This window comes from Rhagoletis zephyria, unplaced genomic scaffold (genome assembly GCF_001687245.7).
Source record: "Rhagoletis zephyria isolate East Lansing unplaced genomic scaffold, Rhagoletis_zephyria_1.1 Rzeph_scaffold_02124, whole genome shotgun sequence".
Lineage (NCBI taxonomy): Eukaryota > Metazoa > Arthropoda > Insecta > Diptera > Tephritidae > Rhagoletis > Rhagoletis zephyria.
In genome coordinates, this window is record NW_016159208.1 from 8,310 (window position 1) to 35,502 (window position 27,193).

The 27,193-nt window shown below is 35.9% G+C and overlaps 3 protein-coding genes across 9 annotated transcripts in view; 2 read left to right on the forward strand and 1 right to left on the reverse strand.

The window, feature by feature from the left end:
- The first annotated feature begins 1,183 nt into the window (after nt 1-1,183).
- shv (DnaJ heat shock protein family member shriveled) lies at nt 1,184-3,155 on the forward strand. The gene is made up of 3 exons (XM_017620339.1): nt 1,184-2,152; nt 2,230-2,440; nt 2,743-3,155. The coding sequence occupies exons 1-3, from the start codon at nt 1,352-1,354 to the stop codon at nt 2,796-2,798; spliced, it is 1,068 nt and encodes a 355-aa protein (XP_017475828.1). The 5' UTR covers nt 1,184-1,351; the 3' UTR covers nt 2,799-3,155.
- Nucleotides 3,156-4,251: 1,096 nt separating this feature from the next.
- Nucleotides 4,252-16,428, forward strand: LOC108366069 (uncharacterized). Of its 3 annotated transcripts, none has more exons than XM_017620340.1 (9): nt 4,252-4,859; nt 4,920-4,991; nt 13,539-13,676; nt 13,740-13,919; nt 13,980-14,173; nt 14,239-14,330; nt 14,455-14,874; nt 14,930-15,092; nt 15,200-16,428. In XM_017620340.1, exons 2-9 carry the CDS (start codon nt 4,965-4,967, stop codon nt 15,909-15,911), a joined length of 1,926 nt encoding a protein of 641 aa, XP_017475829.1. In that variant the 5' UTR covers nt 4,252-4,859; nt 4,920-4,964; the 3' UTR covers nt 15,912-16,428. The 3 variants fall into 3 exon arrangements, with proteins under 3 accessions (XP_017475829.1, XP_017475830.1, XP_017475831.1); XM_017620341.1 differs by having other exon boundaries at nt 4,252-4,721; nt 4,756-4,991; XM_017620342.1 differs by having other exon boundaries at nt 4,252-4,991; nt 14,563-14,874.
- A 2,862-nt stretch (nt 16,429-19,290) lies between these two features.
- The window catches only part of cact (NF-kappa-B inhibitor cactus), a 48,400-nt gene continuing 40,497 nt past the window's right edge, over nt 19,291-27,193 (reverse strand). For all 5 annotated transcript variants that reach the window (XM_017620347.1, XM_017620346.1, XM_017620344.1 and 2 more), the window contains exons 5-7: nt 21,552-21,640; nt 21,229-21,492; nt 19,291-19,741 (exon numbers count right to left, since the gene is read on the reverse strand). In XM_017620347.1, coding sequence (XP_017475836.1) covers nt 19,670-19,741; nt 21,229-21,492; nt 21,552-21,640 — 425 coding nt within the window. In that variant the 3' untranslated portion in view covers nt 19,291-19,669. The remainder of the gene's footprint in view (nt 19,742-21,228; nt 21,493-21,551; nt 21,641-27,193) is intronic.

A 27,193-nucleotide genomic window follows, 5' to 3' on the forward strand; every position in this document is an offset into this window, starting at 1 on the left:
ACACTAACATATGTGTAAGCACCAATCTATTATTATTATTATTATGAAGGAACATAGTGCTTTTGCGAGCGNTATCTTTAATAGAAATAAACCGCAATCGATAAGTACGCCATTGATGTGTTATTTTCGAGTCTTCGCCGAGTTCAGCGTTTACACTAACATATGTGTAAGCACCAATCTATTATTATTATTATTATGAAGGAACATAGTGCTTTTGCGAGCGTGCGTGTTGCAATAGATCAGCTCTTCCTGATTTGGGTTTTAATATGCAATTGCACACATTGTAATAAGCCTTGTAACCTCAAGTGTTTACACAACCAGCCTTTGAACGCGGGATCCTTAGTCCAAGAATTAAGTCATATGTGTCCAAATAATAAATATCTGTTGAGGCACCTGCTGCAAAGAACAAAGCTTGTAAAGCCTTATTAAGAAAATAATTCAAAATCAGTTCTACTTACAAGATTTAGTAACAAATTTGCCGAAAGTGTGAGCGTAAGTACTTATGTACTCTACCAGCAAATAATACGCTATACATTGAATATATCGTACATAGAGAAAATTACTGGGAAGTTAAAAAACGTAATTTTTTACACAAAAAACGTCCAAACGTCAACAGGATACAAAAAACGTCCAAATGACGTTAAAAATGTCAACCTGGCAACGCTGGTTTGACAGCTGAACTCCGCCATTTAATTTGCATATGCAACCAAAGTCAGATGCGTGATTTTGAAGGTGTTTTTATTTAATGAATTGTGAATAATTGATTAATATTAAAGTCGTAAAGCAAGTTATAACTAATCGAGTGAAGTGTAAAGTTAAGGGGAATACAAAAATGTATTGGTGAAGTGGTTGCTTTAAGGAGAATAGGAGTCATAAATGTACGCTAATTTCCGAATTTTACAAAACAGGGCATATTTCAAACCCGTTTTGTAAATAAATTAGTGATCAAAAATTAAAAAATTGGGTGTTAAAATAATGTGTAGACCCTTGACTAGAAGCGTGTGCAAATATTTTTTGGATCGGGTCACCCCTTTGGACGCAATACCTCGAAATAGACCGGCAACGTACTAAAGAGTACCCGTTTTGGCTCCCGCGGGCATTGTGCATACCCTTGAGTTCGTGTGGAACAAACCTATTCTCATTATGCAACCTTGCGTTTTTGACAGCCGAGCATCAACCAATCAGCTTCGACCACGCACACGCACACAGAAGCAATACAAGTTCATATATGTCGTTTGCACATTTGCCAACATAGTTCACAGATTAGAATTAAATAAAAGAATCCTGGAAATTATGATAACTATTTGTTATATTAACTAACTGGTACATTTTGAGTGATAAAGTAAACAACATGAATAGCCTGACGTTCATATTACTGGTGCAAATCACTTTTTGCCTATTGGGTTTTGCATGTGCGGGCCGAGACTTTTACAAAATTCTGAATGTGCGCAAGTCGGCATCAACCAATGAGATCAAGAAAGCATATAGAAAGTTGGCAAAAGAGCTGCATCCAGACAAAAATAAAGATGATCCTTCATCATCAGAAAAGTTTCAAGATTTGGGTGCTGCTTATGAAGTGCTTTCCGACCCAGATAAGCGAAAAACGTACGATAGGTGTGGCGAAGAATGTTTGAAGAAGGATGGTATGATGGATCATGGCGCTGATCCTTTCGCCAGCTTTTTCGGCGATTTCGGCTTTCACTTTGGAAATGGTGATCCACAAGAACATCAAACGGCTCGCGGAGCGAATATTGTTATGAATCTTTATGTCACTTTGGAAGAATTATATTCAGGCAACTTTGTAGAAATCGTCCGAAACAAGCCGGTATTGAAACCGGCTTCAGGAACACGCAAATGCAACTGCCGGCAAGAGATGGTGACACGCAATCTGGGACCTGGTCGTTTCCAAATGATACAACAAACGGTCTGTGATGAATGTCCGAACGTTAAACTTGTCAACGAGGAACGTACATTAGAATTTGAAGTTGAAGCCGGTATGGTAGATGGGCAAGAAACGAAGTTTGTTGCTGAAGGCGAACCCCATTTGGATGGGGAGCCAGGTGATCTCATAATTAAGGTGCTACAAACACCCCATGATCGTTTCCAGCGCAAAGGAGATGATTTGTATACAAACGTTACAATAAGCTTACAAGTAAGTACATGTACCTACATACATACTAAGCTATTCATATTAAAAGAAACATAAAAAATAATTTCTTCCTGTGTTAGGACGCTCTTATTGGTTTCACAATGAATATTACGCATTTAGATGGGCACCAAGTTAGTATTACACGTGAAAAAATAACATCGCCCGGAGCACGGATACGTAAGAAGGGCGAGGGCATGTCAAATTACGAGAACAACAATTTGCAAGGCAACTTGTACATAACATTCGATGTGGAGTTCCCGAAGAAGGACTTAGATGACTCAGAAAAGGAAGGTTAGTAAATTAATATTATTATCTGTAACTAAGAGCGTTATTTGAGGGCGTATTGTTTAATTGCGTTGTCTTTTCTCGAAACAATGTTGCATTTATTCATCCCTGAGCCAAGGCTGTCAAGTTTTCGTGTTCTTTTCTTTGCATCTTCACATGGATATTGCGTGCTCTTTCTTTAAAATGTTGTCCTCTGATAATGTTGCCATATAAGAGGGGATATTTATTCGAGAAAAGAAAACGCCATAAGTTATCAATAATACAATTGTAAAGATAACTATACGAATTTCATATTGCTTTCATTTTAGAACTCAAAAAAATACTTGGCCAAGCATCCATAAATCGGATTTACAATGGACTGTGAAAATGTTTCAATGGCTGTCAACACGTATCAATAGCATGTTATACCTAAGTTTTAGTTTATTGTACAAATACTTGTCTAAAATTGTTTTAGCCATTAAATTTATATTTAAAATGTAACATATTTTTTTGAAATTTATATTTAAGTTATTTTTTTTTTGCTCCGGGTCAGTAGTTTCAATTTAAAGAATTGTAAACTAAATTCTAAGTTCTTACGAAATACCAAATGATGCTAGTAGCGTAAAAGAAACTCAAAATACTCTGAAGTTGTTCCTTTAATAAATTGGAATTGGAGGGATACTCAAAATCCATGTGAGGTTATAAAATGTGTAAAATAAATAACACATTAGTTGGTTTTAAATTCTAGTTCTAGTTGGTTTTAAATTCTAGTTCATTTAATTGTCCATTTGTAACACATCCTTTGTAATTTCCTGAAAGACACCATGTCCTTTCAATCCTTTTTTCAAACCAAACTTCGGATCTTAGAATCGGCCATAAGTTCTTACATCGTCCGGAATAGCTAGTTCCATGAAGTATAATATATAATCATAGTATATGTATCTACTTAATATGCCAGGTGCTAATTTGAACTAACTGTACGTAAATATGTGTATCTAGGAAATATGCCCTGAACCCATAGCTCACCATAAACGCAGGACTTGTCGATATGCTCAACTTTAATGTTTTTATGTGCATCTATGACTTGCCACCAAGTTTGTATTCAGCATGACCAATAATCATGTAGATCTGGATCTAAAACGGTGTTCACATTAGTTGAATCAAAAGTTGGCTTCCCCCACTTCATTGGAAGCGATTAGTTGAGAGGCCGTTCACACCAGGCGATTGTTGCTTTCAACTAAAAGTTGCCTGTAAAATCGCCTCATGTAAACACCGTATATCAGATAAATTTTGGTGTGTTTACTGATTCTCGGGCTGATGAGAACCCGAGATCGCCCAGACTATTTTTCCGGGCAAGTTTGTGAAGACTATTGTTATTGTAGCGGCTATCCAACCTCGCCTAGATCGGCTAGTCCCTCAATCGTTGTCAAGGGAGACCCAGGAAGCCTGCAGATTCTATAGGGTTTGTCCATAGGGACAGGGGCCATGTGAAAACTGTCAAATGGTCAGGAGAATAATGAATAACAACCGACTTTTAACTAATAAATAAACATATCGTCGTTTAAAGAACAAAACCGCGTATCGTCGTTCTGCAAAACCGCGTAACTGACATTTTTTTTGCCAAAAATTGGATTTGCTCACACAAGCTCTTGGCTCAAGCCTTATCCATTCGTCCTGAAATATACTAACCGGAAATGCGATTGCTTTATAAAAATGAGAACCATTTTGAAATATGAGTGTTTTTACTCTCTAGAAAATAATTTATGCAACCTGACATACGCGGTTTTGCATTTTGTTGATACGCGGTTTTGTACTTTAAACGACGATATGCATACTAAATATGTTTTCCTTTGATAACTGAAAAAATATTAAGTGAGCTACTGCTCAAATATTAAATTTATAATTTTATACGATATGTCGTTTAGCTTCGGGAACGGAAATAGGGGTTTTGCGTTCTCGCGGTGTTGGCCGAAAGACGCGCAGATGTCAAAAACAATTTTTTTAAAGACCTTTTCTAATTTTCTGAGAAACACATGAAATTGCACCACACACATACTTCACTGTTTGAACTGAGTAGCATACTTTTCGGCGATGGGATAAGACAATCCCCATATTTTTTGCTTTCGGAATATACATATACATACAAACATTAATATGGAGGGCAAAACTACAAATGCTACAACATTGTTCAGAGTAAAGGACTGAGTGGAAGGAAAAAGGATAGTCGAATTTCGAACAACTGATGTTATTTAGAACATCAAGTGACTTTCGCTCGTGTAGACGCATTTTTGTTATCGGAGGAAAATATGTACATACATACATATATAAATATGTTAATTTAGGAAAGTGTGAATAAATTACGAAAATCAAATACATAAAGATATGAAATTTAAATAGTATAAAAATGTCTACGAAACAGCTTAAAAATTAGCACTACAGTTTTGTAATATGTATTTAACTGAATCCGTGCATATATATAACCCGTTAGTCAAATATTTCTTTTAAGACTTGAAGTATTCATTGCCTGCAACTCTCCAAACGGTTGTTATGAATGTCGCGTAAATATTTTAATATAGAGGTAAGAAAAGTTAAAGAAAAAGTGAAAAGGTAAAGTATTTTCTAGGAAATCACAGTTAACTCCGTGTCAAAGTGCTACACAAATATGTAATTGTATACGTGCGCATTTAATTGTACATATACATATGGATTTGAATAAGCTAAAGGTATGGTATGGTATGGAAGGATGAAAATATGAAAAATATACTTTTCATTAACCCAGTTCAAATTCATAAGTACATCCTTCTTTTTACGCATTCAAATTATGCCATAACAAGTCCATTTATTAGTTTTCCTCCTCCAACTTCGTTGCTCTCTAAGAGGCTATCGATTTTCCTTTTCGTTCCGTTACTTCATATAATGACCTAAAAATCTACTCACAGCCGGCACACCACAGTGACATTCCTCAACAAATGTACTCTGAGCATATACATATTTACATACATATTGTATCCATTATGTACAAACATAAGGATATACAATATGTTCAGAAAGCAGGCATGTCATATTGATACATATGTATACGCATTGTCCCTTATTTGTTATGTGTCATACAAACTAAAAGAATTAAGCAGGTGTCAATTGAGAGACAAATTAAGTACATATAAACAAATTGCTTTATAACAATTCTTTTTCGAGAAACTTATCGAGGGCTTATATTCAATACCCTCTATCTGCACGTTTCACAAAAATGAGACTCGAATATAAAAATCCACCAAAGACTTAACTGTCATCGGTGATATTAATGCTGACCTTGTATCGTGTTTGACAGAAGAATTTACTATTAAATTGCAAAGTCAGAATTAACATCAATGATGACAGGTAAGTCCCATATGGGTTCTAACATCACAAAGTAGTTTTTGTGAAAATTCCAGATAGAGGATATTGAATGTAAGTCCTCGTTATATTAATGGTCATCATTCAATGCGGAAATAAGCGATTTTTTGGTACCCAAAAGTATGCAACTTTTTTCCTCTAACTGCTGTTTCAGAGAATATGCTGAATCAGAAAATATTGTCAAAACCTCATCTTTCATGTTCATGGGCGTAGCCAGAACAAAATTTAGGGGGCCGCTGCGGGCCTATACAACAATTTTTTCAAAACCAATAATTATTACTAAAAAATTGTTATCATAGCTTAAAATTATTGTAACCAATAGAGGTATGTTGTACGCAAAAACATAAATAGAAGTTCACAAAAGTTGATAATAAAACTATTCGTCGATTTAAATAAATAACTTTTTACTGCACATGTTTTATTTTACGGGAAGGAAGCATCGAAAGCCTAACCCCTTCAGTGTGAGACTTTAACCCAAACTAAACCTCCTATCGTCATGTACCGTTCCCTACCCGGTACCACCGTCAAGGATTTTGTCGGGATAATAACACTGTGTGACTGATAAAGTTATAGATCTAATGATGCACAAAAAATATGCATACTTAGAATTTTGAATACCCCCTCACAATCTGGACTTAAGGTATAAAAACTCGTTTTTCGTAGTTTGATTAATGCAAGTCTCTAAAACAAAACATTGTTAAGGGCAACTTCAAATTAATTTTACCTCAATACCTACAAACTTTCTTTGTTTATGCATGCCACGCACACAAAATTTGAACTTTTTGCATTTTGATTAACCAGTACTTTGGAAAAACTACAAGGGGGTGTTTCAGTTAAAGTGATGTGTGATGAGCAGGGCCAAAGAAAATAAGCCGGAAAAAAGCAAATTCAAGCGCTTAGATAAACATTAAAACATTAGTAAATATGCTTCCAAATAACCGCTTCGAAAAACAACCAAAAATTTAAGTACAGTTTAATGTCTTGTTTTTTATTCAGCTTATTTCAAGGATTGGATGGAATTCGAGATTGTCATATTTTCAGTGGTGTTAATGCATCGATTTAGTTGCCACTTTTTTACTATTGTTCAACATAATGCGGATTATATTACACTAAGATATGAATCTCCTTAATTTCTTTTCAAGACTGAATTTAATTGTTTTCAAATATTTGTTANGGTGTTTCAGTTAAAGTTATGTGCGATGAGTAGGGCCGAAGGAAATAAACAGGTAAAAAATAAATTTTAAGCGCTTAGATAAATATTAAAACAGTAGTAAATATGCTTCCAAATATGCTCGAAAAACAACCAAAAATTTAAGTACAGTTTAATGTTTTGTTTTTTATACAGTTTATTTCAAGGATTGGACGTAATCCGAAATTTTCATAATTCCAGAGGTGCTAATGCATCGATTTAGTTTTCATTTTTTTACTACTATTAAATATAATGAGGATTATACTACAATTAGATATGAATCCTTACTTTCTTTTCAAGACTGAATTTAATTGTTTTCAAATATTCGTTATAATAGGGGAGCCCAAGAGGGGATTCGGGGATTTACTCGAGCGCGTCAGATTAACATATGGGGGATACCCTGCGTCCCGTTGAGTACCTCTGCCAAATCTAGGCCATCTATGTAGAGCCGCGCGCATAGGAGAGCTGATCAGAATAGTAAAAAAAGTTGATAGGTGGATNATACCCGTAGAGACAAACCTTTGGAATGGAAGTTACGAGTTAAAACAAAACCCAAATCGGTGTTTATATTATTACTAGCAGTCCTTACGATCTTCGTCTTGGTCCAACGTTTTTACCAACAATCACGTTCACGTTTGGTTTTATGGTCGTCAGAAGGCATATCCTCCATTGCCATCCAGAAGTTCTTGTGGCAACAATTATCTGGTCCGATGGTGAATCGTCCTTGAATCTGTATAGTACAATTTGTGGCAATTTCAAAATTGGGGAGTATCATTAGTCCACAGAAATCCAATATACATAGACTTATTTAAGACAAAATACCTTAGAATTGTTACAATTGTATTTGTAGGCATTTATCAAGAATTGTCTTTATTCTTTTTAGTCGCCGTGAAGCAAGGATCGCAATCGTTCAGGTGATTGATTAAACGGTGGTAATTTAACTTTGATCCTTGGTGTCTCCGATTGACTTCACTTGGCGATTTTTACCAATAACTCGACTCCAGCGCCACCTTGCAACTCTTTGTGCAATAGTAGATATTGCCCCTACCTTTACCAATATACATATTTATATCACGAATATGAGCCAAATCGGCCACGAGACAATCGGAAAATGAAACAAATTGGCCACGCCTACCTTGCCTTGCTCCGTCCATCGCATTTCATGGATGGCGGTGATGTCAGTCTTTATTTTCCCGAAGACATCAACCAACCGGGCAGAGGCACCATCCCTATTAAGGGTTCGAATATGCCAGATGCATACCCTCAAATCATAGTCCTTTCTACGTTTGCCGTGATCGTAATCAAAAGAAGAGGGTATCATCCGAGGCATGGTTTTTTTCATTGGGCAGGGTTTAACGTGCAGGGACCCAAACCCAGCGCAGTCGGGGTTATACGTCTTGTAACATTAGCTCGCTCTCAAAAGGGTGTTTGATCGCTACCCAGGGGATAAGTGATAATTGAGCTGCGATTTGAACCGTAAGCAAATAAATCACTTCTGGTCACTCCCAAGTGAATAGCAAAAGCTTTGCAGTACTAGGAAATTTACAGAACATAGTGGTCAAAGGCCAACATCTTAACTAAACACTAATGTTTTTTTTTAAATTCATAGCTCTACATACCTGTATACCAAATAGCCGGTGAAGACGTTATTCTAAATGAAAAATAAAATTTTCCGTATACTACGATGATTCCCAAAGTCGTCTAGGTCGATCCCCAGGGGTCCAAGGGAGACTCGACATATGAATATGAGGTCCACGAGTTGTTCGTGGGTACGGTTGCCAGACGTACTGATTTTATCAGTACAGTACTGATTTTTCAACTCTTGTACTGATTTTATACATAACTTCAGTACGCTAATGTCCTGATTTTTCAAAAATGGTACTGATTTGTACTGAATTTTCCACTCAAACAAAAACCTTTAGGATATTCTTAAGGTTTTTACATAACGTTGCAACTTGCTTAAACTGCACTGTAAAAAGTAAAAAGAAAATAATTTAATTATAGTTGACATGTTTCAAATAATATTTGATATGTCCAAGAAAATAATACAACAAAAAGATCAATTGTTTTATGGGCACATCGCCAGGTCGTTACGTACCAGTTGCGATAATATGATGGAGCTTAGATTATTTAAAAAGAAGGATGACGTTTTTCGTCGAGTGTTGTTAGTTATCTCGAAAAATTTTTCAGTTTAATAACAGCAAATTTTAATATTCGAATGGCTTTTGCCTATAACTTACAATTCTTTTTTAAAAATTTACAGACATTTTAAAAGAGCTTTGCATACAAGAAATAGAGTTAGATATTCTTTTTAGCGAATTCTTAGTCTTCAAAGTTTTTGCGAAGTTAAAAAATATAATTTAAGCCATGAGGAAATATAGATGCATTCCTTAGATAGTGGTACTTTTCCACAGTTTGAAAAAACATGTAATTTTTTTTTCAATACCACACTCAAACGAAACAACTGAGAGAATCTTAAGTATAAAGTTTGCTTACTGACGCAAAGAGAGAAACCGGCTTCTAATTTCAATTTTTTAAAGTGAACTTCAAATGAAAAGTAATTTTAAAATGAAATGTATTTAAACACTGAAGATTGAACCATCTCATTATCGCTTTTCAAATATGTCATAAATATAAAATAATTTATGGCTTCTGTGTACAATGATGTGTACACTAATGTTAAAATGAATAACAATTTTATTTTTTATGAACTATATTTTATGTATACCAAAATATTGGTGAAAACAAGTACTCTGGCGTTTTAGAGCATTATCTGTTACTTACATTCATAATTTTGCTTTATAAAAAAATGTACTGAAAAGTACTGATTTTTTAGAATGAAAAAGTTAAACGTACTGATTTCGTGCATAAAAAATCTGGAAACCCTATATGTTGGGGCCACGAAAATTCATCTGGTCTTGATAGTAACAAATTTTGAAATGCATGATGCTTTTCGTTGCCTATGCCAGGACTTTAATAAGCATTACGACTTTTTTGACACCTCCGGCCTTTCTGACCATGATCAACAGCTTGTCCACAGCGCGGAGAGGAAACTAGAGCTTTCCGCCTGCCACACATTCAAAGTAATGACTTCGGAAACATCGATCGGAAACTCGTTCTTTCCGACCATGATCGACAGCTTGTCCACAGTGCGGAGCGGAAACTATAGCTTTCCGCCTGCCACACATTCAAAGTAATGACTTCGGAAACATGGATCGGAAACTCGTTCTTTCCGACCATGATCGACAGCTTGTTCATAGCGCGGAGCGGAAACCAGAGCTTTCCGCCTGCCACACATACAAAGTAATATCTTCGGGAACATGGATCGGAAACCCGGCCTTACCGACCTTGATCAACAGCCTGTCCGCAGCGCGGAACGGAAACTAGGCCTTTCCGCTCGCCGCACACAAAAGTAGACTGAAGACTAGGCGTCGCCGCTACCAAACCTGCTATTTTATGTTATTATTATTATTATTATTACTATTATTATAAATTACTATGTATAATTAGTCAATTCTGTAATATACTATACATACTTAAATATCTAAATGTTCTATTCTCATTTGTCTGTAAGAAAACATTTTTCTGTAGACCCAATAAATAAATAAATAAATAAAGAACCAAAATGTTTGCTTGATAGCCTATTTACTTAACTTTAATGTATAGTGCTCTTGACGCACTGGTTAACTTACCGTCACTTTGTGTCATCATCATCATCAAACTAGTTCGCAAATGCAAGTTTCGACTAAATTATGTTGGTAAAGATAACGAGCTTGCTTTACTCTGAATGCCGGGCAACTCGGGAGTGCCTGGAAATGAGACATCTGACCCCTTGGCCACAATTGGCTTAGACCAAGTATTCCTCGACCCGCAACCAGTTATATCACTCCTCACTTCGACCATCGAAGCCACCATCAGAATCTGGGTGGACACTCCGCTCAGCAATGACTGGGAGCCATAGAGTGGATCCAGGTAGGCAAAACTCATGTTGCCTTCAACCTCGGAAGGTCTATCTAGTTTTTTCCTCTCACTAAGAAGACGGGACTGCTGACTGGTCACTTCACGTGGCACAAAGACCTGACTGTGATAGGCGTAAATGACAACTCCATTTGCCCATCCTGCTTTGAAGAGAATGAAGCGTGGAACACTTCTTGAGCTTGTTGCTTGCTTGTTTGTTTATCATCGATTTATCTAGATTCCATCTTTTGTTTTTTGTCAGTTTCTGAATTTGAAGTTTGGCGTAAAAAGCTTTGCAGTTTTGTGTTTTAAAAACGCGGGTGACGAATATTTTGCGCGTCACTTTAAAACTCGGAGCGATAAAAATAAAAATGATGCCATCAACACAAATAAACTATTTGACAAATACATCACATGCAAATTCACGAGTGAGCCGAACGTGTGAGGAGTTTATTTATCATGGCTTTACGAGCTCTGTTTTTTAGAACTCGCAAGTATGTAATCACATTATTTTAATAAATAGAACACAAGAAAATATTTTATTTTTAGTGAGTCACGAGGTGACTCTCCGCATGCCGGGCACTCGTTGGGCACATCTGCGGTTACCATCTCCGGCATATGCAGCAGGTGTAAGTTTTTGGGCCTGGGTTTGACTTTATGCCTACCCTGCCATGGACGAACAACGAGATTTCGCCGAACTAATCAGGGTTAGATCTTTGTCTTCGTATTCGTCTGGGTATTCGTAATAGTCTTCCTACTCATCTTCGTTTTAGCCTTATACTTTGAGCTTTTGCCTTAGTCTCAACCTTGAATTCCTGCGTAGCACATTTCGATAGTTCTCTCTCAATATTAATGAAAACGGTATGTATTGTAAGTTTCGCATATTTCCGTGATGTTTTTTAGTTAACTTTCGTCACTAAAGAAGTTTGATTTCAAAAATTCCCCAAACAGTTTTGAGAAATGTTGCTAATGTCGGTCATTCCAATTACGCGGACCCAACAACCGTGGCAATAATCGTTGTCGTCGAGATCCAGCCAGGATAAGTTAGAGTTTAACTAGCTGCATTATGCAAACTGAAATTCCGCTAGAGTTACGTGGATCTCTCGAAACATAGGAAGCTCTGCGTAAACCAATGGCGGCATTCACAGGGCATGGTTTCATAAAGGTAGTAATTTTATCTCGATTAATGTTGTAAATATGCCGTCTTAATAGCGTTAGATGATTGTGTGCTGTATGTCTGGATTTTGTTTGATGCCTTTTGACATTCATAGGCGCTGGCTCAGATTTTTCCTGAATATAAATTACGTTTACGTGGTGTTTTGTCTACTGTGATCTCATAATCACCAATGACCGAACTTTCGCAGTGTTAATTAAAATCGGGTGGCCAATTGCATAGTTTATTGTCCTGTTGTCCACAGTGTGTACTTCTCTTTATTTGTATTTTATTGAAAATAACAATTGTATAGAATAAATGTTATCTCTAAACTTGTTGGGTTCTTAACTGTCGCTATTTGGAGTGCCATAGACGTGGCTACTTAATTGCAGCTCCATTTAGCTCTCCGATAAATACAAATGGTGAGATTTCGTTGGGGAGAGGGTTGTGGTCTGATTATGGCAACTTAACGTAACTTACGGCTCTCTCTTAAAAATTCTCTTAAATGGGTGTTGCTTAAAATTGAACAGCCGAAACTTAACGTAACTTAATGCCACGTCGAAATCTGTTTCATTTTGATTCTCTAAGTTCTGATAAGTTAAGTTGCCATAATCAGCCCTTTAGGCTCCTTGTGGCGAAGAAGCTAGCCATATTAGAGAAATGTCTTCTATTAATGTGGAGTGAAAAACAACTTTTAAGGCTTTCTGCTGGTCTGTTGCTACGAGTCCGGTTTCTCACAGAGATGGTTTCGTTCAAGACCACGAATGACGTTAGTGTTAAAATCGTGGCTGAGTATATGCTGCTGATTAATTGCAAAATAGTCAGGCGTTAAGTATTTTTAATACTGGGTAAAGGGTCTTACTATCACAAAATGAAATTTCCACCCTCTCATCGCGCTTCACCGGGTTGAATAGTAGTATTACAATTGCAAAGCTTACTAATAACAGAGGTGATATTGCAGAATTTCAGGTGCTTCCCTCACTTGCCCGCGTCGGTTTCCCTGCTGTCGAATATCTAACTTTAGATCTTTAGTACGGGGATCTTAGCGAACGCTCTGGCGTCGATAATCGTGCTCGTTAGCAGCTGGAAAACTGTGGCGGATTTTCTATTTGTCAGACTTGCACTAGCTATTGTAAGATAGGACAAACTGCCCATAAGCCTGGTGGGGCGGCCGTCTTGCATCAGTAGGCAGGCTTCACGGCCAAATGAACTGAAGCGCGATTAAGTGATCATTAACAATACAGTTTCCACTTCAGAGGTTGTTTCTCGAAGGACCAACAACGATTGGTGGGTTTTTTGCAATCCAAACAGTGTTTTATCGCCGGGGCATCGACCCACTCCCAGTATCCTCATATAGTACATCATATTTAAATCCAGCTTTTATGAATATCATCGATAATAGTATTTCTAAAACTTTTCCACTCTTTTTGCAGATAACCTTAATTTATTTCCTGCTGCTTATGCCATGGCCTCACACTCATATAATACAATTATTTTGCTCCAAAGATAACAGTCGTTTGGTGCGCAAAATTGTACGCTCGAAATGGACACCGATATTGGATAAATATTCGGTGAGCATCGAACACATTCGCAGCATTTGCTAAAAAAAATACTTTTAAATGGTCTACTTTTAGGCAAAATTACCTCTAGAATGTCCGCTACACCCGCTGCGCGACGTTTTCTCTCCATGTCAAGATGCCAAAAAACGTGATCGACCAACGCAGTGGACCTGTCGTCTGTGTGGCAAAAGCTTCTACCAGGAAAGGTTTTTGGATTTACACTTTGAGACGCGGCACAAGTCTGTTATCAATGAGGTATGAAAGGCAAGTCGCCACATATTTGAATCTTTGATAAAATATACACGCATTTGATAGGCCGAAGATGCCGTTTGTCTGGCAGACTATTGTGACATAATGCGTTGTGAGGTGTTTCAAACTGAGGAATCGTCTAGTTTGACAACCAGCGATCAGCATGTAGTTACCGATATTGAAGTCTGGGGTGATTCCTTGGGCCAGAACTCAGCGCTGGCAAAGGCAAATACACCATATTTAAGTTTAATACCTCTCAGGTATAATTGTAGTGTCGCCTGTTGAGACACGCAAATGTCCAGCTCACATTTTCACTCTATTTCAGAACCTCCTCCATCGGTGGAACGCGAGCGGCGAGAGGACAAACTCGTCAATTATGTCAGGACAAAATTGGCCAAAATAAGTTTAAGGACACTGGTAAATATATTTTCTATACTGTTGAAAATATGCATATTAGTAGACCCATTTCTCAATTGGTGACCCCTCCAAAATCCTTATCGAACTTCCTGCCCTAAACAAACAAAAAAAAACAATATTGTAGTCGAAAATGTAATTATTGCTGAAAAGAGCAAGAAGGCAACCACCGTCAATGCCAATGAACCCAAGAAAAATATGAAAAAAGGACATGCTGACGGTGAACATTCAACAGGGACTCCAACAAACTCGGAGCACAACAAGGCTGCCAATACAGAAACACCACCACACAATTCCAATTCTAAGGCCAAGAAGAACGGCTCTACGTCTGAACAGAGCAACCATGGCGAAGATGATGAAGCCAACGCCACGCCGACCGGCAATACCAGCAGAGCCAAGAATGACAATGGCAATATACAGAAGACACGTGCCAATTGCAAGGCTGAAGAACTGAGCAAACTGAAGGTGCAATGTGAGCTTTTAGTTCGTACTTGTATCTCTAGCCTTCTATTGACCATGACGGATCAAACCTTTAAAGAAATGGAAGGTTCGTACAGTTTTAAATGTTTTAAATTGTTTTGTACTTACACATTTTCTTATAGAGGAAATGAATAGAGCCGTTTGTTGGTACTTGTCATGCGATCGATATTGGGAGGATGGTCCACTCGAGCCGCGAACCTTCCCCTGGGGTTTGGCTCTGCTGCTGATTTTTGTACTCTCGACAGGAGTGTGCTTTTGCTATTACATCATTTGGATACTGTTTAAGTAAGTACTTTATGATTGCATCCACATCAGTCACACCATGTAAACTGCTTCGAAATGTGCTCTTTGCGCTGAATGCATTGTGATTAAGCAAAAGTTATCTATTTCAGCTCCGAGGAAACGACAATCATTACCAATCAGCACGATTACATGTACCACCGGTACCCACAGTCGGCGCAAATGCCGCCAGAGCAAGAGCAGCAGCACCACCACCAGGCCTACGTGACTACCGGCATGCACAGTGGTATGCGCCAGAGCCTCTCCCAACCATACTACTACCAGCAGAAGGCTCACGAATTATACCCCGAACAACTTCAATACGACTATCGCCACAGTCCGAGACGCTACATAGCGGAGTCGCACATGCAGAGCACCTCCACGGCCGCAGATATGGCCGGCACACCACGACATCGACACGCACCGACACAGAGTCACGTTTACCAACAGGACATTTTAGACCGACGCGACTATACAAATAGATCCATAGCCACAACAGCGGTCACGAGTGTGGGCAGCAAAGCTATGACCAGTGCGGGCGGAGCGCCAAAATCGGCAAGTACTGCAGGTCTGGGTACAAGCGGTGTCACTATGTTGGAAAATGAGTCAAGCATAGGCGTGGGGGCGGGTGGTGGACGCCATTATAACACCCATCCACGTCCTGTAACCTCTCATCATCGCAATAGTGGCGCATCTCAGCATTCACTACGCACTTCATCATCTATTCATGAATTCATGCAAAATGACATAGGCCAAAACGAGCACTATATCTATGTTACGTATCCGCCTGATCTGAAGAAGCGCTATTTCGACAAATATGAATAGGAGGTGGCCCGATGGACAGCACCATCACCATATAACTTTGCATGAGGGTCTATGCCGTACATGCGAACAACCACAAACAACAATCGTTGAACAGCGGCGAGTTCCAGTCATCAATTGCATTGACTGTAACTTCAGCTGTGTCGGATATGTAAGTAAGATGTGTGTATGGAGATGCATAAGGTCTGTTTGCTTGATGGAGACTGCATTTTAGATGTCGGTAATTTAGCTGAATTTTTATAGTGCAATAGTGCAAAATAGGGGAAATCAAAACGCCAATGTATCGAAATATTTGTGCTCGAAATTCGCTCGAGGCTTGAAATATTACTCACAGTATCGAAGTGTCATTATTCACTAATAAAATACCAATATTTCTTATAATAAATTTCTTAAACCCTTTTAAATATGGCCGTTTGACTATATGATTACACACCACCATTCACTTAAATAGCCACAGCTTTGTTTTTCTCTTCAAAATCCGAGCTTATATCTCTGGACATTGGGGATTTTTCTCACTTAAAAAAATGCTCAATTTTGACGAAAAGTGATTAAAATTAAGATCATACGAGTGCATTAACTACGTTTGATTTATACCGCTTTTTATTACAACGCTTTTATCAACTTGCAATGTTGTGTGTCCAGATCACCATTTATTCTATAAATAAAGCAAAGGTATTTATGGCAAACCTAGTCTAGATATCAACCCCATCGTAAGTATCATATCAAACGCGTACAATTACAAAAAATCTAGAGGTAGATGCCGCCCCGCCAGAAGAAGTTAAATATTGCGCCTAAACATATGCACTACATACGCTACAGCGGAAATGGACGACACGCCATTTCTTTAAATGTAATTAATTGCTGCTATATGTATGTATGTACATATGTAGGCATATACTAAACGTGAGCAAACAACATTTTGCTTGCATAGTCTTCTGTTTTTTTTCACTGCAAGTTGAGTTATTTTAATATCCATTGCAAAATTTTATACAGACAAGACTAAAAAGTAGCAAAAAAAATTAATATACCACGCTTTTATAAGCGGACTAAAAATTAGAAAATAATATGTCTCAGTCCCATAGAACTTGTTTTGATAACTTTTGATTTCGAAATTTTAGCAAAAGTCATTATAAACAATTTGGCTGCATTTCTTTATTCATTCTGAATGTTTGGAATAAACTTTTTTGTTTATTTATTCTTTAGAACGATGATATGTTGACGTATATTTCAAACGCATTCTGTTTATTCCGGCTGTGAAATGGGATTATCCGGAATGTATAAAGAAACGCAGCCTTTATGATATTCAAAATGAAAAGCGTAGGGCACATCCCTGCAGTAAATCGCGCTGGTTCAGAACTAGCGCAGAACTAGCTCTTTAAGAGGCAGTACTGGTTGGTTCTCGATTTATCCCAACGCAATGCTTTCAACTGTCTCTTTTTAAATGGCGAAGTGGAAATTGCCACCTCTGCAGAACTTTCGAACTAGTTCTGAACTGGTTGCGCCCAGGGGAAATCTACTGCCAACAAACTTTGAGATGAACTCACGAAAAAATTGAACGTTGTAGGGCCGCCGATAAAGAGTGCGAAATTATGGAAAAAGGTTGGTTTATTCAGCAAATTATTAATTAATAATATCACAGTGACATCTATTTTAAGCATATGCAGACCAAAAATACAATGCTAAAAATAAACTTAGCTTTAATAAAGCTTCAAAACGGCGAACAGGAGGAGGACCGTACGAAGAAAAAATCCCAACTTCAGCTGAGGAGCTCCTCGTTGAAGCAGCTGGGTTAGAGGTTTAGGTTGAACGTGATAAATCCGTTCCATCCTGTAGCCGAATCAAGTAAAAGTGACGCGGGCTCAATATCAGGCCAAAGTAGCAGAAACATAACTCCAGTTCCTGTTCGCACTCCTGCTCGTAGAACTCCGAGCACACGAACGTACAATAAAAAAGAGTTAAGCGATACCAAAGTGGTTCTACTTGAGCAACATTTAAAAGCGACTACAGAGCACCAAGAGATCATGAGCGCCAAATCTTCCATCTTGTTCCATCTTGTCCATCTTGTTTTGCAGTTTATTTTTTATTTTTGGTTCACTTGTTTTGACATTTCAACGTCTATTGTTACTGCCAAATAGGAAGAAGAAGACAAAAATAATCGATAAACAAACATTCAATTACGATTCGTCAGCTTTCGAATGTAATCATCCGATAATGGGCATTCGAAGATCGAATGACGAAATTTTCGATCGTACGATTGTCGTCTCGTTCACGACTGTGACGATTCGGTCCCAGATTTATGTAGATTAAGATTCATGCAAAGAATAAGGTAAAGTTGAGAAGAAAGCGATGAAGGCAAAGATTAAAATAAAGGTAAAGAAACCTAAATATAAAGACAAAGAGAAAGCAAAATTTAAGTACCTAACCTAATAAAAATTGTGGGAATATGTAAATGAAGAATAGAATTGAGATATAGATCAAGATAAAGGAAAGTATAAAGATGAAGGAGGAGATGAAGACTAAGGCGAAGATGAAGAATATAAACATAAATATAAACATAAACATTAACATAAAAAAACATAAGCAAAAAAAAAACAAAAAAAAAACGATAGAGACAAAAATATAGAGGACGAAAGTGATAGGGATAAAAAAGGAGATACAACTGAAGAATGTGCGGTGTTATGTTATGCCACTTATGTTATGTTATTTAATCTTATTCTTTGGTTCTTTGGTATGTTATAGTACAAATTAAACTTCACTCCACTTTACCCATTCCAACTAATGTTATTTCACATCAACTCAACTCACATAAACTCCCCTTAATTATAGTGGTTGAATTTCAACACTAGTATTTTTTACTTTAAGATTATATAAACTTACTTAAAAGCTACTGTTATACCCGCTTTTTTCTATTAATTGCGTTGAATCTGTAGCAGTGCTTGCTACAACAAACCCTTGGCAGCGAATACTTTGGTCATTAAATACTAGCCACAGATAAATTAATATATTATATCACCGACTCAAATTTTAGTATTTGAGTTATTCTCTTTTGAGGTCAATATAATTTTCTAAGAACAATCAAAATGTCCGAAACTGTAAGAATACACTAAAAAAAGATAGTTTAGGAATTTAAAGAATCTGAGCCTGTATAATACTTAAATGGCATGTATTCTTACAGTTTCGGACATTTTGATTGATCCTAGGGAATTATATTGACCTCAAAAAAGAATAACTTATTTTCTTACGTATTATTCCTATGGGGAAAATAAACGCTCGATACCTGAAATCTAAGAATTATCGTAGAGAGCTGAGATTAATGGAGGAACATTTCTATACGAAATACTAAAATTTGAGAAGGGGTCCGGCGGCATTTCAGTTTTTTTTTTTGACGTGGAGAGGAGAAAGGTGTTTTCGGGTTTCCCATTGTACTAAAAGCTTTTTTGTTCGTTGTTGCAGCTGCAACCTGATATTAATATTTATTTTTAAATTTGATTCAACTTTTATGTATTAGTTTTTCTCAATTTCACATTTAAGTATGAACTCAATTCTACACACACAGAACACTGAGGCTTTTATAAACCATACTTTAACTACTTAATATGTAAAGATATGTTTACAGTTCTCTAAATTTATTTTTCGGCAATTATGTACTTATTTATTCGTATACTTTAAATTTGTAATAAATTTAAGTACATTGAGGGCATAAAGGTACTTCCGTAGTAGAAGCGCCAAATGCATATTTGATGCCCAGCAGTATATTTTTTTTACATGACTGCCATGGCATTTCCTCCTTTGAAATTCCCAAAGTAGCCAGGATCCACGAAATGTTCATAGGTCTGTAAATAAAAAAAATAAAAATAAAATAAAAACGAATGCTAAAAACTTAATGAAAATAAAAGCAATCGAAGCTAAAAATCAGAAGCAAAAAATTAAATATTAAGTTTTTATTTGTTTTTGTTATTTTTTTTTTTTTTGGCCTTTATAAAATTATATTCAACAATTTATATTGAGCTCGAGGCCGTTTTAAATGAAAATTGTATTGTGGAAAAGCAACAATAAATTGAAAAAATGGTAGAAGTGATAGCTATTTCGGAAATCACCACATTTCCTCATCAGACTTCTTTCAGTAGGATTCGAACCGACGATCCCACTGACTCAGCCAGTTGCCTATGCACCGTGCTAAGTACGCCTTGTAAATTATCGTTTGCTTTTTTTCCACTATTTTCATTTTTGTTATGCCAAAGCAATCAAGCGCAGCTATTCCGCTGCAATTCACTTGATCATGTGGTTGTTGGTATTGTTGGTTTTTGCTAATAATTGTATTTTTAGAATGTTTCTAAATTTAATTTCAAATAGTATACACCAACGGATTAAAAGTAGTAAATAATTAGTACCTTTTCTAATACTTTAAAATGCGTGACCGGAATAGACCTGCAGAAAAAGTGAGGTTAAGTTACTGACTACACCTTGTTATTATTACAACATGAACGAATCCTACAACTAATCTGTTGAATAAAATTCAGCAAATACTTTTGCCGCTTTTCATTGACGGTAAGTTTTGTGGTATCTTTGCAGCCATGAGAAAAGCTCCGCTTCGCTTCGGTCAGTGTGAACAACAGCGGCATTGCTTTGTTCCGCCTTGCTTCGCTTGACGCCACTCGACTTTCTGTGTGAACGCGCCCTAAAAATATCTAATATTAGAAGCCCTAGATAGTTCGGGGTAGGAAAAATGCAGCACTACACTACAGAGCGAGTTTTAATTGTTGAGAAATATTTCAGTTTGGCTGCATGATGTTTTCGTTTGCAAAACCATATAAGCTCTCCAAGCAATCGCAGCTGCTCGGTGCGAAAGATTGCAAATGTGCCTGCAAAGTCGTGGAGGTCATTTGCCTGATATACATCATTTTTCATACAAAACCCTATCAATAAACAAAAACATCATTGAAAAAACGGGTTTCTTTTAAAAAATTAAATCCTAAGCGTACATTTTGGGATACTCTATATACTCTTATTACGCGAATACTGGCGGTAATAAATTAAGCTGGGCATTTTTGCAGGTGTTTGTAGTCTTTTAATATGATAGTTCTACTAGAACATAGAACGTTTTTTCTTTGAGTGGCCACAAGTGCATGTAATGCGATTCCTATCACTAAACTTATTTTTTTATAACTTTGGTTTATTTTTATAGTTAGTAGACTATTGTTAGATATACATATGTATGCACATATGAATATGAAATATGAAACCATTTTCCTTTCATTAATTGTTTTTCCAAACATTTCTTTGCCTTTACTTTGAATCATTATTAGGCTATTAGGCTCACCATAGAATCTTCCAAATCTGATTCATCCTCGCTACTTTCATATTCGCTGTCTGGCGGAGCGAGCGGCTCTGCGCCATGATTTTCTAAAATACTTTGCATTTGCGAACGCTTCAAAATGCATGCAAATTGATATGCAGTTAGACGACCAAAAGTTGTTGTTTCCAAATTCAGTTTTTGTTTGCAATCGTCAAGTAGGAAATTGAAAAGTTCTTCATTGCCCCTTTCAATGGAAATGTGTAACGGTGTGTAGCCGCCTTTTCCTTCCTGTAAAATTAAATGAAATATTACTGACGCATTTGTATGGTAAGAGTCAAAACACTTACCCTGGCATTGATATCAGCGCCATATTGTATTAGAATGCTTAATATTTTCAGATGGCCCGCTTCGGCAGCTAAATGAACACAAAATTCGCCTGAAAAAGAGATAAAGAAAACATATGTTCTACATTTAAAACAAATGGAGAAGTTTTAAAAATTGAATGTAAGATTCGATAACATACAGGTGAAACATAGTTCAAACCGCAAAAAAACTACATAAATAAAAGTTTCAAACTATTGACAAAATTTGGAAAAAATTATAAAATATTCATCAAAATTTCAAACTTTTAAATACGATTTTTTAAGAAAGAAAATTTTTCAAAAATCACTTTGACTTACAGAATTGAGAGATTCACAACGGTGTCTTAAGTGTCGTATTGTTGTATGTCGTAAATTTTAAAAGCTTAAATAGATGTTTAGAGAACTTAAAACCATAACCAACTGTTTTTTTTTAACACTGCAAAAGTTCGTAATATGACTTTGATAGTACTTTGCAAACCCCTTGATATATTTTTTTATGCGTTTAACGTTTACGACATACAACAATACGACACTCACGACACCCTTGTGAATACCTAAATTATTATACTAAAATTAAAAGGGCTACTTAGCTGCATACGCGAAACTTTAATTACACAGTTTTTGTTTGGGATTGAACTATACTTTAAAACCAATAATTTTTGTTTTTAAGTGGTCGTAAGCTTTGCGTGGCCACGAGTATATATGTATGTTTAAACGTTTTTTTTTTTGTTTTGCATAAAAATCCGACGCATGTATAGTTATTATTTACAACGAGTTCATATTAACCAGTTTAAACTGTACCTAACATACATATATATATTTACGAAGGCTATCATTGTTGTTTCATTTTTAATGAGTTTGTTTATGAATGAACGCTGTACGCTCCGTAGTTGGTTACTCATTTTATTGCCGCGCTGACACAACAACTAATCTTATTTAATTCTATAAATTCTTGGCTCGATGCGAAGTATGCTTGTGGCTTTCTCGAAAGCATAAATATGTTTACATTTTGCAACTCAACTACATACATATGTATGTAAATAAAAAGTTGTTTTTACGGTAAATACTAAACAAAATACCTACTACGTGTGAAAGACATTACAACACTCATATGGGCAATACAGGTTTGTTTTTACTATGACTTAATACTAATCATGAAAGCAAAACTTCTCAACCGCTCAACCCACGCAGTGATGGAGTAAAAATATATACATACATACATATATATTGATGGCAGCGATAAAGCCATGGCAAGCAAATGATGACGCTAGTAAACGTGCTAGCATTTGAAGTTGGTTTTGTGTGAGTTTAGAAAAACCCGAGAAATTCCCATAATAAAGCGCACAAATAAGCAACAAATAAGAAACACAATAAGGCGAGTCAAGTTTGCAAAAGCTTATTTAAACAAAACAAAACGACCCCAGTAATAACGCCAGTAATCATCGCTCTATGGCGGCAATAATAACAATGTCCCATAGAAATGCTGAGGCTGTATGTATGTACATGCAAATCGTCGCTTAAAGTACAAAACCGCGTAACTGACAGCTGCTGCGAAAAATTGGATTTGCTCACACAAGCTCTTGGCTCAATCCCTATCCATTCGTCCCGAAATATACTAGACAGAAATGCGATTGCTTTATAAATAAAAAAATATAGTTTAAAAAACTAAAACCTCCCTATTATAATTGTCATTCGTACTGCAACAGGTATGTAACTTGAGAATAGAAATCGCTGCATCTTTTAGGCGCATCAATATTACATAGTTACATCCCGAGCTAATAAAAGGAAGGTAAAAAAAAGGACCATTTTGAAATATGCGTGTTTTTACTCTCTAGAAAATAATTTACATAATTCACATACGCGGTTTTGCATTTTGTTGATAGGCGGTTTTGTACTTTAAACGACGATATGTATGTATATATGTACATTAGTATGTACATTGCTTGGCGATTTGAAGTTAATCCCTATTGGGTGGTTGTCGTAGCGCAAATAATATTGTATAGCCATACGCACAAGAAACAATGCGCGACATAATGAGACAGCAACAGGTTTGGAAATTTGCAAGCTCGGAAATTACATCGCTAACTCTTAATCGATACTACTGTAGCAATAACAAAAATATAAACAAGTAAGAAAGTCTAAGTTCGGGCGGAGCAGAACATTAAATACCCGGCGCAAGTATTACCGCTACATGGTAAGCCGGGGTGTATCGATTTTGAGTAAATTAGCGTCCTCAATATTTAATATTGAAGTTTCGAGCATTTCTGGAATTTACCGGTATATGAAAAGCGGCCGTAATTTTAGTCCGATTTCAATAATTTTCAACGATTTGCTTCTATGTGGCAATCATAATAACCGTACCGAGTTTGGTACAAATTGGTAGAACGGTTACCGGCGGTGCCACGCCCATTTTCCAAAATTTTATCATAAACGTATTTCTTGGTAAAGAATTGTTGCAAGCATCATATAAATATTATTATAAATAAATTAGCTTTAATATTTACTGATTTATCGAAGATTTCGTATTTATTTAAATTACCGTTATATGGGATGTGGGCGTGGTTATTGTCCGATTTTAAAAATTTTCGGCCATTTGGTATGCTGTACCAACGCCACCAACTACGCCAAGTTTGGAAGAAATTAGTGCAGCGGTTACCAAGATATACACATGTAACCATAAGTCGGCGAGGCTACGCCCATTTTCCAAAAACTTATGATATTCTTATTTTTTGTCTAAAAATTATTGTAAATATCAATTTTTAGTGAATAATCTTCAGTAGATAATAAAATAACGCAGTTTTCGTATTTCTGAAAATTACCGTTAAATGGGAGCCTAGTGAGCAGAGCACTTTTGTGCCATCTCGACAACGATTTTTTTTAAATAAATCTTTTGTCAGTTTTTTATTGCTTAAAAAATTAATATTTTTTATTTTATTTAAAGCTTAGAAACTTTTTTAATTCATATTTTTTCTTTTACTTTCAGTTTCTCAAACTTTTTGTTTTTCCTGTTTAATTTTTTTTTTTCATTTCGTTTAGTTTTTAGAAAACTTATTGCTAAACAATAAGTATAATAACGTTATTAGCACATCTTTCAATTAGTCATTCGAAATACAGAATAGAGGTTTCAAGATAGTTACCGGAATATAAAGACTTTTGTCTCTCAAAAGACTGCGGTGAGTTGAAAGACAGATGGCAGAATTGGCATGTTCCTTGGTTTTTAGCATACAGTTTCTAAAAATTTAATTTAATTTAAATTTTTTTTTTTCCTTTTTAAGGGAATAAAATCTATAAATCAAAAGAAAATTAGATCAGAAAAGCAAAAAAAAATTCAATAAAAACAGTTTAAAAACCTGAACAAGAAATAAAAATAAAAAAAATAAGGAAGAAGAAAACTCTCCTACCCTATAACTCGAACTCGAGTCTCTCGAATGGCACGTCAGTGCTCTGCTCACTGAGCCATTGCGTCTGTTGAGCCTGTGCGCGCAAAATAATATAAATACTTATTTTTATATTTTATTTCAAACTGAACGAAGAAAGCGAGTGATGCCACAAAAATAAAGGGCCGCAACTAGGGACATACTTAAATTTTTCATTTCATAATTTTTAACTCTGAGAGGAAACATTAATTAACAGTTTTAACGATCATTAGTTAAGTGCCCGTTAGAGCTAATTTAAGGAACGTTTCTGAGGACGGCTGTTAATGAACCAATAACTGACCCTGAGAGGAAATTTTTTCAAGTCTCTAAAGAGGAAGCCTTTAAGTAATCATTAAACGACTCGTGAGTGCGGCTGTTAATGTTTATTATTTTTTTATAAAAGTCTAGCTGGCAATACAACAAACCCCATATAAATTCAGTTTCACACTTTGTGCAAAAATTATAAAATTTTCGCAAATTTTCATCCAAATTTTTTAATCAGAATCTTTAGAAAAAATTGTGGTTGCATTTTTGTAGGCCATTTAACTCTAATATAATAAAGTGCAGGTTTCAAGCCCATTGACTTTTGGCAATTTTTTATTGCTGGCAGTGTCGTCCATATAAAAGACAAGTAATTTTTAAGCAAAAAACAAAACCGATTAAATTCTTATATAAAAATATATATAGGTACCTTCCATTTGGTACCCATATTATGTTTTATATAATTTTCAACTAATTTCCAATAGGTGGCAACCTTATAAGAGTATCCTCGGAGATAATACCTATTAAGAAAATCTCAGAATTCAAAATATTCGGTATACAAAATTTCATCAGAAGCCGTTTCCGATAAACCTATGGATATATATTTCTGTTAAGCAACCTCGGAAAGCCCCGAGTCTCAAGTTTCGAGCAAAAATGTTGAATTAAAAAAAATTTTCCCCCATCTTGGATCCACCATTTTAAAATTTTAAAACTTGACATCAGATTTCAATTTAGCAAACCCGTAGACCCACAAAGTATCAAGTTTCGAGCAAAAATGTTGAACAAACAAAACATCGTCCTCCATTTCGGATATGGCATTTTGATTTTTATAAATTCGACACCAAACTTGTATTCAGCGACCCCAAAAATGCTTAAAAAAGTATCCTTTCATTTCAAAATTAAGTTTTTCAATTTCACCAAACATAAATAACAAAAAACGATTCATTTAAAATAAAATAACTTAAACCGTTAAAATTATATTCAACTAATTAAAAAAAAACCCTTTGTAAAATGGAACATTTAAATCAGAAATCTTTAGAATGCTGGATTTCGCTGTTAATTTCTTGTTTTATTCAAATTGATTTGGGAACATATCCTTTTCTCATTTGCTGTGGCGAGTGGAATGCGAAGGCCAGCTGAAACCATTTGTCACATTTTTTCCGTCATCTCTTGTCAAATTTGGTTTAGAGACAAACCGGTTTCGGCGTTGTGCGATCTTCAGTTTAATTTTTCGTACTGAAGATGGCACAACGCAGAAACCGGTTTGTCTCCAAACCAAATTTGACAAGGGATGACGGAAATTCGTTCCAAAATACATCATACACCCACACTGTCGGAAACAACAACAACCAAAAAAATAAAACATTTGCTTCAAATGAGGAAACGCTCCTCCTCCATTGTCATCTCTTAAATATATACAAATTTTAATTAAGAATTATCAATTTTTTAAGTTTGTTTTTTATTGTCTCTGCGCTAGGTGGCGCCGCAGGCCAATTTTATTGAATTACCTTGAGTTTTTTTCAACTAAACACTCAAATTAGAGGTCTTTATTGAAAACTTCAGTCGTGATGTGATTTTAAACACCGCAATCACTATTTAAAAATTCAATATAATTTATTTATTGTGTATTTTTATTCTTTTGTCTACTTTTTCTTACTTTTATTTTGATTTTCAAAATCATCGTCACAAATAAAACTATATTTACCAGGATCAGTCCAAATAGATGGCACTTCGAACTGCATTGAACTATGTGCTCCTTTGAACCAATTAAATAGCAAATTGTAACAACTTCTACACATGGTACATTACATACTACTCGTTCGTTGAAATAAAACTCGTAACTTTGTTCAATATTTTCGCCTATTCCCACTAAACTATGTGGAACTTGAAACTTGTCGCAACAATAACAATAATGTTGATACTTTCTTTCACAATCAACCATTTTTTAAG